The following is a 16,202-nucleotide window of genomic DNA, read 5'->3' on the forward strand; positions in this document are numbered from 1 at the left end:
TTTTACATGTGCTTTATTTACTTTATAATGCGCATGCGTCCAAGTGTCTTCACCAGATTCGAAAGATGTAAGATGCAAAAATGATTTCTTGCCAAATTAAACGAATGAAGCTATTATCAGTTATATATTCAAACATTTTTAAAGGAAGTGAATAAAGAAATACTATGATTTCCTGCTTTTTGATAAGCAGATCGAACTCTGTATATGAATCTGGAATCACTTGTGATTTATGATTAACTTTAATAATTTCATTTCTCAAAATCAAAAGTTAGGGTGATGAAAATTTATGGTTTTTATACGACCGCAAAAAAAATTTTGTGGTCGTATATTGGTATGACGTTGCCGTCGTCGTCGTCTGGTGTCGTCCGAAGACACATTGGTTTTTGCACTCTAACTTTAGTTTAAGTGAATGGACCTCGATGAAATTTTACCACAAGGTTCAATACCACAAAAGGAAGGTTGGGATTGATTTTGGGGTTTATGGTACCAATAGTAAAGGAATAAGGGGCCAAAAAGGGGACAAAAATAAGCATTTTTGTAACTTCCAGACATAACTTGTGTGTTAGTGTATGGATCTCTCTGACATTGTACCACAAGGTTCCATATCACAAAAGGAATGCTGGGATTGATTTTGGGGGTAATTGCCTCCAAATTTTAGGAATTAGGGGCCAAAAAAGGGGCAAAAAACAAGCATTTTTCTAGTTTCATGACAATAACTTGTGTGTAAGTGTATTGATCTTTCTGAAATTGTACTACAAGGTTCTATATCACAAAGGGAAAGCTGGAATTGAGTTTGGGGTAATTGCCGAAACGTTTAGGAATTGGGGGCCAAAAAGGGGCCAAAAATAAGCATTTTTCTAGTTTCCAGACATTAACTTGTGTTCAAGTGTATGGATCTCTCTGAAATTGTACTGCAAGGTACCATACCACAAAGGGAAGGCTGGGATTGAGTTTGGGGATTATGGCCGAAACCGTTTGGGAATTGGGGGCAAAAAAAGCGGGGAAAAACAAGGTTTTTCTGGTTAATGGACTATTACTTAAGTATTAGTCTATAGATCCCTTTTTTTTTTCTTTTAAAATTTTCCATTTTAAGTTGGTGATTTCTGATTTATATTTAAAAGCAAATAATAATGATATGGTAGGAGATACACACCAAACAGGATGTGTAAATTATTATATAATAAGTATTGTGCAATAGCAAGAAATTTTCAATTGCACAGTATTGCACAATAGCAAGAAATCTTCAATTGCACAGTATTGCGCAATAGCAAGAAATCTTCAATTGCACAGTATTGCGCAATAGCAAGAAATATCCAATAGCACAATATTGCACAATAGCAAGAAATTGTCAATTGTACAGTATTGTGCAATAGCAAAAAATATTTAATTGCACAGTATTGTGCAAAAGAAGATACCTCGTATAAATTGCTTATTTCTTGACCAATTTCAATGGGGTTTTATTCTTGAATTCTTGGGGTTCTTTAATATGCTGAATCTAACCGTGTATTTAGTTTTTGGATTTTGGGCCCCGTTTTTAAATTGGTCCACATTGAGGTCCAAAGGGTCCAAAATTAAACTTTGTTTGATTTCATCAAAAATTGAATTATTGGGGTTCTTTGATATGCCGAATCTAACCATGTATTTAGATTCTTAATTTTTGGTTCCGTTTTCAAATTGGTCTACATTAAGGTCCAAAGGGTCCAAAATTAAACTTAGTTTGATTTTAACAAAAATTGAATTCTTAGGGTTCTTTGATATGCTGAATCTAAACATGTATTTAGATTTTTGATTATGGGCCCAGTTTTCAAGTTGGTCCAAATCGGGGTCCAAAATTAAACTTTGTATGATTTCAACAAAAATTGAATATATGGGGTTCATTGATATGCTGAATCTAACCATGTATTTAGATTTTTGATTTTTGGGCCCCGTTATCAACTTTGTCCACATTGAGGTCAAAAGGGTCCAAAATTAAACTTTGTTTGATTTCATCAAAAATTGAATTCTTGGGGTTCTTTGATATGCTGAATCTAACCATGTATTTAGATTTTGGATATTGGACCATAATTGGTGAATGTCCAATTTAAAATTTTTAAGTTCTTAGACCATATTCATTCTGTGTCAGAAACCTATGCTGTGTCAAATATTTAATCACAATCCAAATGCAAAGCTGTATCAAGCTTGAATGTTGTGTCCATACTTGCCCCAACTGTTCAGGGTTCGACCTCTGCGGTCGTATCAAGCTGCGCCCTGCGGAGCATTTTATTAAGTCATTAAAATCATTTCAATTTTAAACTGATGCATTCCATCATTGCCCATAAATTGTTCTTAAACATTTTTGAAAAACGTAAGAAATTTCATGAAGTAAATGCAGTAAAACCATCAATAATAACTTAGTTGATGCTGTGAATCGACTATGAATTCAATAGTTTGAAAAAATCAAAAGTAGGGTGGTCAAAATTTATGGTTTTAAGTCATCCAAATTATTTCATTTTAAACCCTTGCATTCCATCATTGTCCATAAATTGTTCTTGAACATTTTTAGAAAAAAGGTAAGAAACTTCAGAAAGGAAATTCGGTGAGACCGTCAATAATAACTTAGTTGATGCTTTGAATTGAGTATGAAATCAAATGTTTGAAAAACAATCCTAACTTTGAAGTAATCTCAAAATGACAGAAATTGCCCCTTGGTTGGAGTTTTGGTACTATACTGTTAAGAAGTTAATATAAAAAAGAAGATGTGGTATTATTGCCAATGAGACAACTCTCCACAAGAAACCAAAGGTTGTTCTACTATATAAGTCTGCATACTTTTGTCTTAATATGAAAATTGCACATAAACTTGTTTTTTTTTCAGACCCACCAACTTATCATGAGAGTGTAGGTGGCGCTGTTAGATTGGATGATGAAGATGACGATGATGATGAAAACACATGTAATATGGGAGACCTAACATATACACCAATGTATAACTATGTATATAATTATAGACCACCACCTACTTATACTGAGGTACTTATATTTACTTAGATATAAAGAATAAGCTGATGTCCATCTTTCCATCTTTCGTTATAAGAGTTTTAGCCTGCATTTCTTGGGAGTTTGATGAAATTAAAGTCTGGGGTTTTCATCTACATTATATCAGATAAGTTAGAAAATTAGCTTTTTATCAGAAATATTTTGGGGGAGTTGTGCACTTTGAAGTGTTAATTATATTGAAAATCAAAATGGGAAATGCTCTGGCAACCACATTTCTCATATTGAAGTTAAATGGAAGTTATGTTGTAGCAATATCTCAAATGAATTTGAAAATTATTGCTGATCCATTATTTTTGTAGGAGATTGAATAAGAGAGAGCAATAAGCTATTGTATTTATTGCCTTAAAGTTCTTGTTGCATAAATTTAAATGGCCAGGTAAACTCCAACTGATTCTGGGGAAAGGTTTTATTTCCTCTGCAATAATAAGAAATGTAAAATAAAATGAATATTCATCATTTGAAGTGCTGTTGTGCCTACATTTTTTAATGGAAGTTAAATGAAATTTGAAAAAAAGGATGGATCTAATATTTTTTTGGGGAGTAAGGCTGTTTGGAAATGTAGGTAGGTTTGAAAATTCTAGTATATCAGCTGGGGACATTGTTTACTCTGTAAACAATTAATATTAGCATTAAATCATTTGATAAAAATGAAGTTACTAGTGAAAGTTTAGGATTTCACAAAAAATTTAGATTTTCATGTGAGAGACACATGTGTCCTTGGGATGTTTTCTGCTATTTGGTCGGGTTGTCTCTTTGACACATTCCACATTTCCATTCACAATTCTATAGGTTTATATCATAGCTACAAAGCGTCCTTTTTGCTTTTTTCAGGAGGACCCCCATCCAATTAGTTTATGTGATGTACCCAGAAGGTTGCCTCGGAACATTGATCGGTGATGACAAATATGTCAGTAATTTATCAGCAGTGCCTGTTAACATTTATCAAATGACAGTTTTGTTATCAGCGAAAAAAAAAAAAAAAATGGAGGATTTGTTATCAGCGAAAAAAAAATTAAAAAAATGGAGGAATGTCCACCTAAAAGACTACAGCTGGAAAGAAGTGGAAATATATTTATTTTGATGATATAAATTTTATGTTCAGGTCTCAGGTTGTTCGCCAATTTGTTGTCAGAATTTTACATTGTGGACAGAGCTCACACTGTTTTCTTGTAAAAGATATGTCAAGGAGGAACCAATCATATTTATCACACAAAAGAAATTACAACTATTGTAATGTGATACATCATTTATGTATGTGATTGTTTTATGGATTGACTAAACCACTGTAAATCCATCAGTCTATTGTATTTATATTATATTAAAGGGTTGTTGTACTTATACAATGTTATATTGGTGAATTTTGTTTAGAATAGAATATTCTATCATCCAAGATTACAAGTACAATTGATATTCTATGAGGCATACTATTCACCTTTTGTTGAATTTGCAACATTTTGTTGCGAAAAAAAAAGACAGCAATCTCACATTCTGTTGTCAGCTTCATCAACATCTAGGTTCAGTCAGTGGATAAATTTTTTTAAGACATCAATAAGTTTTTCAAGTCTCATGGAATTTTATGAAAATTAGGCAGAAACTTTTTTATGATGACAGTGCAGTATCCAGAGCAAAATTTTGAAAATATTTGTTTTTTATTTTTTCGCATGATAAATTAATGCTTTTTTTTTTGCAGTACACTTTAGGATACATTTTAAGGTTAAAGTTTTTTCAGACATCAATAACTTGAACAGAAGATTATTCATGATCCAAAATAAAATTTAAATATTTTTTTTTTCAATACATTACTGATAAAAGGACTTTTTTTTTTTTGCAGTTTACATTTAGAAACAGTTCTGAGTTAAAGTTTTATAGATATCAATAGCTTTGTTGAACTATCTTGGAATTTTGTGAAACTTGGGACAGAAGCTTAACTATGATGCAGATATAAATGATATAATGTTTAAAGATTTTTTTTTTTTCCATTTTTCCATTATTTAATATTAGATGAACTTTTTTTGTGCAGTTAGCTTTTACCCTAGGTATTGGATTAAATTTATTTTTTAGACCTTTTTTTCATACAGTATGGGATTAAATTGTTTAGGTATCAGTAACTTTGTTAAACCTTGGCTTCATAGAATGTTATGATACTTGGATTGAAAATTCTTCAAGTTTAAGAAAAAGGCATTTGAAGAAAAAAAATGTTTTTTTTTTAGTTTTTCAGTATTTTACTGATAAATGGAATTAGTTTTTGATAGTCAACATTACACTTTTACACTGAAAGCAGCAGTAGCGGGCAAGACACAGGGGTTCTGCCCTTTAAGATGGTTATGGTGCAAAAGCACTTTTATTTGAATGGCAAAACTTTGAAATGGCAAGATAACATAATTTAGAGCTATTAATGGCACCTGTGTAAAGCTTTTTTGTACTTATGTAGAAAAAGGAATATTACTTGGCCTTACAGTAATATGTGATAAGACTAAACCACTGTTAATTCCACCGTCTATAATAGGTAATGAAAGTATTATATTGTGTGTGTAAAAGAGCTTTTTTTGTAATGTCTTTTCTGACAGAAATTGATTGATTTTTTTCTAAATAAATTATTCCATGAAATAACAACCAAAACAGATTAAAGTATTTAATGTAAGACATCTTATACTGCATGATGCCCTAATATTACAGTATTAATGTAATTTACACTTGGCCTTTAATAAATATAATACAAAATTTTGATGCAGATATATTTGAGGCTATTATGGGTTTAATGGTATTAAGAGTACATTTGAAAAAGCAATACACATAGATAGAAGGCAATGTCATGAAAATATTGTATGTTGTAAACAATCTAGTGTAAAATTAATTAATTTCTATACAATATTTTTCAGTGAGATGATAAATTAAATATTACAAATATTCAATAGCATACATTAAAACCAAATCAATGAAACTTGTGTACATGTTGTAGTAGTTTGCTACAAGCAATACTATGAGTAAAGGATGTTCGCTCCTCTTGTTTTTGAATTTTTGCCAGATATTCAGAATCCTCTGGTTTTATCCGTGTAGTGCCATTAAAAAAAAAATTTGCCCACTAACCCCTACTTTTCTTTTCATAATTTGATTACATATAGTTTAAAATGCCATCTTTGAAAATCTTATTAAATCCTTGTTATTTTTTCATAGTCAAGAAAAAAGGTACCAATGTTAAATGTATGAAAAATCTAAAGAGAATCATTTCCTGCCAAATTTTCAATGGCTTATATCCGAAAACAAGCACACGGACCCTTCATTTTTTTCTGCTTTTATTGTTCCTTTATTTATATACTACCAATTTATAGCAGTCTTTTAAAAAGCTTGTTATTTTGAAACAAAGAGTAGCAAACATCCTTAATATTGAATTGTTGGTGTGAACAATAGCATTACATTTATTTCAGAATTTACTGTAGTTGTTAAGCATTTTGAATTTCACACCTACTTATAAAGAAAAAGGTGCTGTTTGTCCAATGATAATTTATGCCAATAAATATGTATTTTGATAAAGGATGTATGAGGGTTAAATAGATGATAGATTTGTGTTACAGAATACTGCCATATTTGAAGTTGTTGAATGCATTTACTCTAGTGACCAAACCTATCACTCTCAAATTTAAATACCTGCATGTAGCTTCAATTAGAATCCTTTTCACAAATTGGATTTTGTATGGCACAGTGGCATAAAGTAGACAATAATCAATCCATTAACATTAGAATTAATTCTGTTCAAGTTTGTTTAATGATTTGTTACCAGTTTTAATGATTTGAATTTTATACTTGATGTTTATACTGTAAATATTCTGTTAAATTTTTTGTTTTCTTGCAAATGGTCAATTCTGTTATTTTATCAAGAGCAAACAATGTTTATCAACCAAAATTCCTTTAGTGGCAAGCACCCCCTCCTCTTTTCCCCCTTTAATTAGGCCAGTACTTAAAGGTAACGTTGCCTTAATAAGTCTGTTTTACATGATCAATATTGATCTCAGCTTCATCAATTTTGTAGGTAGCATTTGGTAAATTTAAATGAATCAGTGTGAGCAATTGATTACCATTTTGATGTTCAATGCTAAAATATGTATGACAGGATTGATATGCAACTAGTAAGTACAGAAATGATATATATTGACAGAAGACAACTCTCATATGTATGATGTCAAAATTCTTTTTTATTAGAATTAAAATATTATTTTTGGATATGTTTTGCTTTTTAAAACATTTTTCATATTCATTGTTTGAAGTCATTTTTATCTTGCCATAAACATTTTTACATCATATTAAGTAACAATCGGTCTAAGAATCAGGCAGTGGTGAAAACATGACAAATGATTTGAATTTTACCAAAAAACTCACTCAAGTTGACATTAATTTATGTTCAAATTGCATAATTGTGGATGAATATAACATTTGTTTCCTTTTCCTGTTCTGGTAATTCAAGATATATTTTGGTTGAAATGCATTAGAAATTAACAATTAAGGGGAGCTAACTCTGTAATTTACTATCGTTCTTACCAAAGAGATTTCTTGAATTAGCAGACATGCAGAAACTAAAGACCTACTATTTCTAACTCAGGATGAGGGTAACTCCAAAATAGGATGGTTAGGTCAGTGGTTTTTTTTTTAGCCATGTTTTGAAATTTTTCTAAATTGCCTGATTCTTACAAAGACTGGCACTAATTATTGTTAAAGGTTAAAGCCAATTAGTTTGAAAGAAATACTAATGTTTTGTAGTTTGTATATGGCATTTTATCAGTCAAATAAATATCTTAGTGGCAAGAATGGTCTTTAATGGAAGTTATTTCAAATTACCTGTTTATAAATGACTAGTTTTAATATAGCCACTATTTTATCCAAATTTTAAATATATCTAAATATATATATTGTTCTGTGTGATAGATATTGTTAGTATATATTACTATGGTGCCTAAGCTGTAATTGGTATTAAGAAATGTATTTACATACTTGTAGCTTCCATTAAAACCCCTTGAGCTGTAATGAGCTGTGGTGGTATGTTGAAGCTTACAATCAATCCATTGAAATTGTGGTTCAATAGCCAAATAATAATGATTTATAGAGATCACCACATGTGTGTATGTGTACAAAAACTGCAAACTTTGATGGTCACAAGTTTGAGTGGACATGTTTTACCATACTATTTGCACAAACATTGCTTTCGTTCAACTTTGTTGAGAGAGACAAAAAATTATCATTCGTCTCAATCCATTTTTTATACGACCTCAAAAAAATTTTTGTGGTCGTATATTGGTATGACGTTGGCGTCGTCGTCGTTGTTGTCATCCGAAGACACATTAGTTTTCGCACTCTAACTTTAGTTTAAGTGAATGGATCTCAATGAAATTTTACCTTAAGGTTCAATACCACAAAAGGAAGGTGGGGATTGATTTTGGGGGTTATGGTACCCACAGTTAAGGATTTAGGGGCCAAAAATAAGCATTTTTGTAACTTCCAGACATAACTTGTGTGTAAGTGTATGGATCTCTCTGACATTGTACCACAAGGTTCCATATCACAAAGGGAATGCTTGGATTGATTTTGGGGGTAATTGCCTCCAAATTTTAGGAATTAGGGGCAAAAAAGGGGCAAAAAACAAGCATTTTTCTAGTTTCATGACAATAACTTGTGTGTAAGTGTATGGATCTTTATGAAATTGTACTACAAGGTTCCATATCACAAAGGGAAAGCTGGAATTGAGTTTGGGGGTAATTGCCCAAAAAGTTTAGGAATAATGGGCCAAAAAGGGGCCAAAAATAAGCATTTTTCTAGTTTCCAGACAATAACTTGTGTTCAAATGTATGGATCTCTCTGAAATTGTACTGCAAGGTACCATACCACAAAGGGAAGGCTGGGATTGATTTTGGGGGTAATTCCCTCAAAATTTTAGTAATTAGGGGCCATAAAAGGGCAAAAAAACAAGCATTTTTCTAGTTTCAGGACAATAACTTGTGTGTAAGTGTATGGATCTTTATGAAATTGTACTGCAAGGTACCATACCACAAAGGGAAAGCTGGGATTGAGTTTGGGGGTGATGAATCATAAGGGGGTTACAAAAATTGGGGGGGGGGGGGGGGGATTTTTTTTTCTTTAAAATTTTCCATTTTAAATTGGTTATTTCTGATTTATATATAAAAGCAAATAATAATGATATGGTTTGAATAGGTAAATTAAAAAATTTTAAGTTCTTAGACCACTTTCATTCTGTGTGAGAAACCTATGCTGTGTCAAATATTTAATTACAATCCAAATTCAGTGCTGTATCAAGCTTGAATGTTGTGTCCATACTTGCCCCAACTGTTCAGGGTTCGACCTCTGCGGTTGTATCAAGCTGCGCCCCAGCAGAGCATTTTATTTTTAATTATATGTTTGCAAATATTACCATATTTAGAGCTGTTGACCAAAACCTAACCATGTATGCCAATTCATGACCTATTTGATAAATTTTGACCATAAAGCCTCTGAAACATATGCTTTCAAAACTAATATTGTAGTTAAGAACCAGCAATCAGAAAATATTGCAGAATGGAGACCAAAGCTTATTTATATTGTATCATATTTATTGTAAATTATAAAATTGATGTATTTCTTCAAAAAAGTAATGCAGATTTTTTCAATTTAAGGTCAATAAAAATGTGATTGATATCGAATATTTTGTGTTAACAACAAAAATTAGTCTCTTATAAATGCACTGATTGCTTTATTTTTGCATGAAACATATTACATCTCCATACTAATAATAAAACGATGATAAAAGAGAGAAGAAAGATACCAAAGGGACATTCAATATCATAAGTCGAAACTAAACTGACAATGCCTGGCAAAAGAAGAAAAAGATCAAAAGACAAACAACAGTACTGCAACACATGTGGCACCTGTCGTGTTGCTCAGAATAGGCATTAATTGATTTATTGATAGATTTACATGTTGCTTATGATGTATTGATAGTGGCATTTACTTTAAAATACTATATGCAACTTTGTGACAACACCCTATTGGATATGCTTTACCTAATGAAAAGAAGAAACTATTAAATGAATACTATTGCAAATATATTATATAGAACAATTTGTACCTAAACCAATATACCTTGATTTTTGTCAAAGCAAATGCATAGTTTCCTATAATATCTGTATGAGTATATACCTTGATTTTTTGTCAAAGCAAATGCATATATAGTTTCCTATAATATCTGTATGAGTATATGATATATACTTATGAGTGATTAAAAGAAAGCCTCATCATGTTTGTTGTGTACATTATATTTGTAAACATGCATGACTGTTGTATGGTATAATTTATGTCATCACATGATATGTAGCTATATATTCATTTAGCCCTTCAGTCAAGTGTAAAGTCATGAACTTTTTATGATTTGGTTTTTGTCATGTCAGAAAACAGAAAATCATGTGTTCATTTGAAATTTCAAAGTTATATGAAACCTAGCTTGTAATTTAGTATTTGGCCAGTAATTGATTGTTGTCAATGTAAATGACCCAATTTAGATATTTAGTAGTTAACTTGTTAAATTTTTAGAATCCATTTCTAAAGAAGACCCTAAATAAACCAAATGAACAACTTATGGTTATTAAGTAGGAAAATTTTACCATCTCATTACCATAGAATATATGAAAAAAATGGAATGAAATGTCTAAAATCTATGATAGTAAGCACCATTTACCATTAAAAAAGACAAATTTCCTCTCAAGTCTTGGAATATATTTTTTTCTGTTTATTATACATCCAAGACATCCTAAAGAACCCTTATTTGAAGTAACTACAGCTGTAAAGATATTAAATGAAGTCTGTTTCTATGCTGAAATCTTGATTTCTCGTTTTCCAAACAACTTTTAAGAGCGTATAAACAAGTTTTTAATTTAAGTGCTTAGCTCAGTTGAGAGGAAATACAAATTTGCTTATATTTTATTAAGTTTGATTTTTTTTTTTTATTAGTCTCTTTTTTTTTTTGTGATAATAAGTGCAATCTTTATATATGTTAACTGTTATAGATTAAATAGTGATATTTCAAAGTATTTATATGTTTCTCTTGTAGTAACTGATACATAGTTTCATGTTTGTTTAACCATTTAGTGACATTCATAATGAAATCCTTCATAAAATGATCTCAATAGTTTTTATATGAATAAGATATTTAATGAATAATTTATTGTAAAACTTTTACCAGCAAAATCCTACTGAAAATGCCATTCAAGTTTTGAAATCAAATTCTAGTTAGAAATGTTGTTTTTTTTATAAATTGTGAGTAAAGTTTGATTCATATTCTAAGATGTTTCTTTAAATAATGACAAATGTCAGCTAAAATAGTGGTAGTTATATCTGTTATATTTTTGCTGTGGAAGTATCTCTTTTCCAATGAAACAACAAAGACTATAATGATGTCATCGTTTTTCCATTGGCAGAAAACTTGAAACTTTTATAAGCAAAAAAAAAATGACCCTGAATAACTAAAAAAAATTGGAACCTGAAACAAATGTAGAAAAATCTGTTTGCATTCTTAAAATTATTCATTAATTATTTGTCTCTGAATAAAGTAGATAATTTTTTCAATAGTTCTGACAAAATTTGTCTAATTTTATTATGAATCTCACGATATGAAATAACTGGAATCTCATCTAGACAATTCCAAACAAAACTTACTTACTTTATATAAGTTGTTATTGTTTTCATTTTAATACATGATAAATTGAATTTAATGTTGTAATATATAAGAATAATGTATGTTGTCATGTTGTGTCTCATGGACAAAAAGCATGATTTTTATGCTAAATAAAAGAAGTGATTTATCATGTTTTGCTTGTATAGCTATTTGATGGTTCCTCAATAGATATGTTATAGTTGTGCTTCACTGTCAAGCCAGTAACTTCTTCAGTGACCTTCTTGTAGAGTGCTTGCCTGGAGTGTCAAAAGTTGTTGGTTTTGATCCCAAGCCAGGTTAGACCTAAGACTTGAAAATCGGTGTTTGGTGCTTCTCTGCTAAGCACATGACATTTAGGAGTAATAGCAGCTGAGTTGGTTTCCAGTCAGTCAGAATAATGTGTTCAGGAATTTGAAAGGTGACATCTATTTTGTACGGTTACCTTGTGAAATGGCAGTTTAAAAATATGACTGTGTTGGTCTGGTACACAGCAGATCATATCAACATGTTCTCTCTCTTAATGTGCATTTAATTTGCCACTGGACTGGTCTTTTAACTGTCATAGATTCATCAATCCACTACAATAGATATAAAAATGATAATGTGACTAATATAAGTTAATTTACATTTAGATGTTAAATCTGTAGTGGCAGTCCTCAAAGGAAATTTGTTTCTGATACATTCATATATGTACATACATGCATGCATATATATTTCCTCTATAACAAATAAAAAAAAAATAAAAACACGAAGAAACACAAACTAAATGGAAGATCATCTTATAAATCATTTTAATGGCTTGGACAGTTCTTGTTAAGCGAAGCATAATGTCCAATCAAATTGTATTATGCCAGTTATGCACCCCTTCTTGTCAACTTTTTATACGACCGCAAAAAAATTTTGTGGTCGTATATTGGTATGACGTTGGCGTCGTCGTCGTCGTCCGAAGACACATTGGTTTTCGCACTCTAACTTTAGTTTAAGTAAATGGATCTTTTTGAAATTTGACCATAAGGTTAAATACCACAAAAGGAAGGTTGGGATTGATTTTGGGGGTTATGGTACCAACAGTTAAGGAATTAGGGGCCAAAAAAGGGCCAAAAATAAGCATTTTCTAGTTTCCAGACAATAACTGTGGAACGGTGTATGGATCGCTCTGAAATTATACTACAAGTTTCCATACCACAAAGGGATGGTTAGGATTTGCTTTGGGGGGTTATGGCTCAAACCGTTTAGGAATTAGGGGCAAAAAAGGGGGAAAAACAAGGTTGTCCTGGTTAATGGACAAATACTTTAGTACAAAACATAATTTAAAGCAGTGTAAGGGAGATAAATCAAATACATCATTGAAATTATCTCCCTTACACTGCTTTTAAATTATGTATAAAGTAATGGTTAATGAACAATAAAGATAATTTAAAACAGTGTAAGGGAGGTAATCCAAATACAACGTTTTGGTTACTTCCCTTACACTGCTTTTAAATTATGTTTAAAGAAATGCATATTTATAAAGGAAGACCAGTAAAAATATCTGCAAATGTTGCATCTTTTTTTTTTACAAAAAAATCCATATGAAAGATTTGACACTATATTTTTAATTCTATTATAAAATAGATTAAGTTAGCACTATGGTAAATTTAAATGGGTAATTATGGTTGCCAACTCCATTGGAAATTTGAATTGAGATTATGACCATATCTTGAGGGAAAGAATTTTTTGGGGGAAAAAAGGGGGGGGGGATAAAAAGAAATTGTGGGGGGTCAATTTTTTCTCATTTCAGATTTCAGAAATTAAAAAAATTATTCTTCAAATATTTTTTTTTTTTCAAATTTCAAATATTGAAAAATTTCAAGAAGAAATCTTTAATTGCACAGTATGGCGCATTAGATTTGTAAAATCTTTGATCACATTTATTTATTTGTTATGCCGAATCCAACAGTGTATTTAGATTTTTAATTTTGGGTCCAGTTTTCAAATTGGTCTACATTAAGGTCCAAAGGGTCCAAAATTAAACTTTGTTTGATTTTAGCAAAAATTGAATATATGAGGTTCTTTGATATGCTGAATCAAAACATGTATTTAGATTTTTGATTTTTGGCCCAGTTTTCAAGTTGGTCCAAATTGGGGTCCAAAATTGAACTTTGTTTGATTTCAACAAAAATTGAATATATGGGGTTCCTTGATATGCTGAATCTAACAATGTATTTAGATTTTTTATTTGTGGACCCCGTTATCAAATTGGTTCATATTGAGGTCAAAAGGGTCCAAAATTAAACTTTGTTTGATTTCATCAAAAATTGAATTATTGGGGTTCTTTGATATTCCAAATCTAACCGTGTATTTAGATTTTTAATTTTGGGTCCTGTTTTTTAAATTGGTCTACATAAAGGTCCAAAGGGTCCAAAATTAAACTTAGTTTGATTTTAACAAAAATTGAATTCTTGGGGTTCTTTGATATGCTGAATCTAAACATGTGTTTAGATTTTTGATTATGGGCCCAGTTTTCAAGTTGGTCCAAGATAGGGTCCAGTATTTAAACTTTGTTTGATTTCAACAAAAATTGAATATATGGGGTTCTTTGATATGCTGAATCTAAACATGTATTTAGATTTTTGATTATGGGCCCAGTTTTCAAGTTGGTCCAAATTGGGGTCTAAAATTAAACTTTGTTTGATATCAACAAAAATTGAATATATGAGGTTCTTTGATATGCTGAATCTAACCATGTATTTAGATTTTTTATTTGTAGGCCCCGCTATCAAATTGGTTCATATTGAGGTCAAAAGGGTCCAAAATAAAACTTTGTTTGATTTTATCAAAAATTGAATTATTGGGGTTCTTTGATATGCCAAATCTAACTGTATTTTTAGATTTTTAATTTGGGTCCCGTTTTTTAAATTGGTCTTCATTGAGGTCCAAAGGGTCCAAAATTAAACTTAGTTTGATTTTAACAAAAATTGAATTCTTGGGGTTCTTTGATATGCTGAATCTAATCATGTGTCTAGATTTTTGATTATGGGCCCAGTTTTCAAGTTGGTCCAAGTTGGGGTCCAAAATTAAACTTTTTTTGATTTCAACAAAAATTGAATATATGGGGTTCTTTGATATGCTGAATCTAACCATGAATTTAGATTTTTTATTTGTGGGCCCCGCTATCAAGTTGGTTCATATTGAGGTCAAAAGGGTCCAAAATTAAACTTTGTTTGATTTCATCAAAAATTGAATTATTGGGGTTCTTTGATATTCCAAATCTAACCGTGTATTTAGATTTTTAATTTTAAGTCCCGTTTTTTAAATTGGTCTACATTAAGGTCCAAAGGGTCCAAAATTAAACTTAGTTTGATTTTAGCAAAAATTGAATTCTTAGGGTTATTTGATATGCTGAATCTAAACATGTGTTTAGATTTTTGATTATGGGCCCAGTTTTCAAGTTTGTCCAAGTTGGGGTCCAAAATTAAACTTTGTTTGATTTTAACAAAAATTGGATATATGGGGTTCTTTGATATGCTGAATCTAACCATGTATTTTGATTTTGGACATTGGACCATAATAGGTAAATTAAAAAAATTCAAGTTCTTAGACCACATTCTTTCTGTGTCAGAAACCTATGCTGTGTCAAATATTTAATCACAATCCAAATTCAGAGCTGTATCAAGCTTGAATGTTGTGTCCATACTTGCCCCAACTGTTCAGGGTTCGACCTCTGCGGTCGTATCAAGCTGCGCCCAGCGAAGCATTTTATTTTTTTCATGTACAGATTTCGAGAAATGCAATCAAAACTCTTATGCTACTTGCTTGATATCTATATCTTCCAGGACTTATTACCACCTTTCCTACTTAAAGCAACAAAGTGCAACGAGGTGAACATTCTTTAGATCCTATCTAGCCAATGTCAACCAATTTATTGTCCCACACACAACTCAGTGTATCTGATATAAACATACTGTCCATGAGTCGAGTCTCTTCGGTCTTGTTAGCACTTTCACGTGTACAATTCTTTCCAGATTTTTATGAAACTTATATGATAGGTTACCGTTTTATATCAGCAATGTCTCAGATAATTTCGAAAATCAGTGCCAATCAAATATTTTTAAAAGAGTTATGTCCCTTTGAAATATTACTTATATCGTAAATTTCATTGCATTTGTACTCACGCCTTTATTTCTCTAAAATATAAAGACATTTTTAAGAACAATAAGAAAAAAAAATTTCTTAGGTTTTGCCCAACCCTTGTCCGTCTGTACGTCCGTCTGTACGTCCATATGTCCCAAAATTGGTTTCCGTTCTCTAACTTGAGTTTGCCTTAACCAAATGTTATGAAACTTATACACAATGCTTATTGCCACTAAACACAGATCAAGTTTGAATGTTGGTGGCGTCACTTTAACTGTTCTAGAGTGATGCCCCTTTATAAACGGAAAAATTGCAAAATTTTTAGTTTCCGTTTTCTAACTTAAGTTTGCCTCAACAAAATGTT

The 16,202-nt window shown here is 31.0% G+C and overlaps 1 protein-coding gene and 1 long non-coding RNA gene across 2 annotated transcripts in view; one reads left to right on the forward strand and one right to left on the reverse strand.

Annotated features, from left to right (window-relative positions):
* The window catches only part of LOC127735164 (arrestin domain-containing protein 3-like), a 30,659-nt gene extending 23,276 nt beyond the window's left edge, over positions 1-7,383 (forward strand). Inside the window, exons 8-9 of the mRNA XM_052245267.1 lie at positions 2,855-3,009; positions 3,868-7,383. Coding sequence (XP_052101227.1) covers positions 2,855-3,009; positions 3,868-3,933 — 221 coding nt within the window. The 3' untranslated portion in view covers positions 3,934-7,383. The remainder of the gene's footprint in view (positions 1-2,854; positions 3,010-3,867) is intronic.
* On the reverse strand, positions 1,926-15,468 carry LOC127735171 (uncharacterized). The gene is made up of 2 exons (XR_007998166.1): positions 15,331-15,468; positions 1,926-2,126 (listed from the first exon to the last, which is right to left on the reverse strand). It is a non-coding gene; the product is annotated as an uncharacterized LOC127735171 (long non-coding RNA).
* Positions 15,469-16,202: the final 734 nt, after the last annotated feature.

This window comes from Mytilus californianus, unplaced genomic scaffold, assembly GCF_021869535.1.
Source record: "Mytilus californianus isolate M0D057914Y unplaced genomic scaffold, xbMytCali1.0.p SCAF_3, whole genome shotgun sequence".
In the NCBI taxonomy this organism is placed as follows: domain Eukaryota; kingdom Metazoa; phylum Mollusca; class Bivalvia; order Mytilida; family Mytilidae; genus Mytilus; species Mytilus californianus.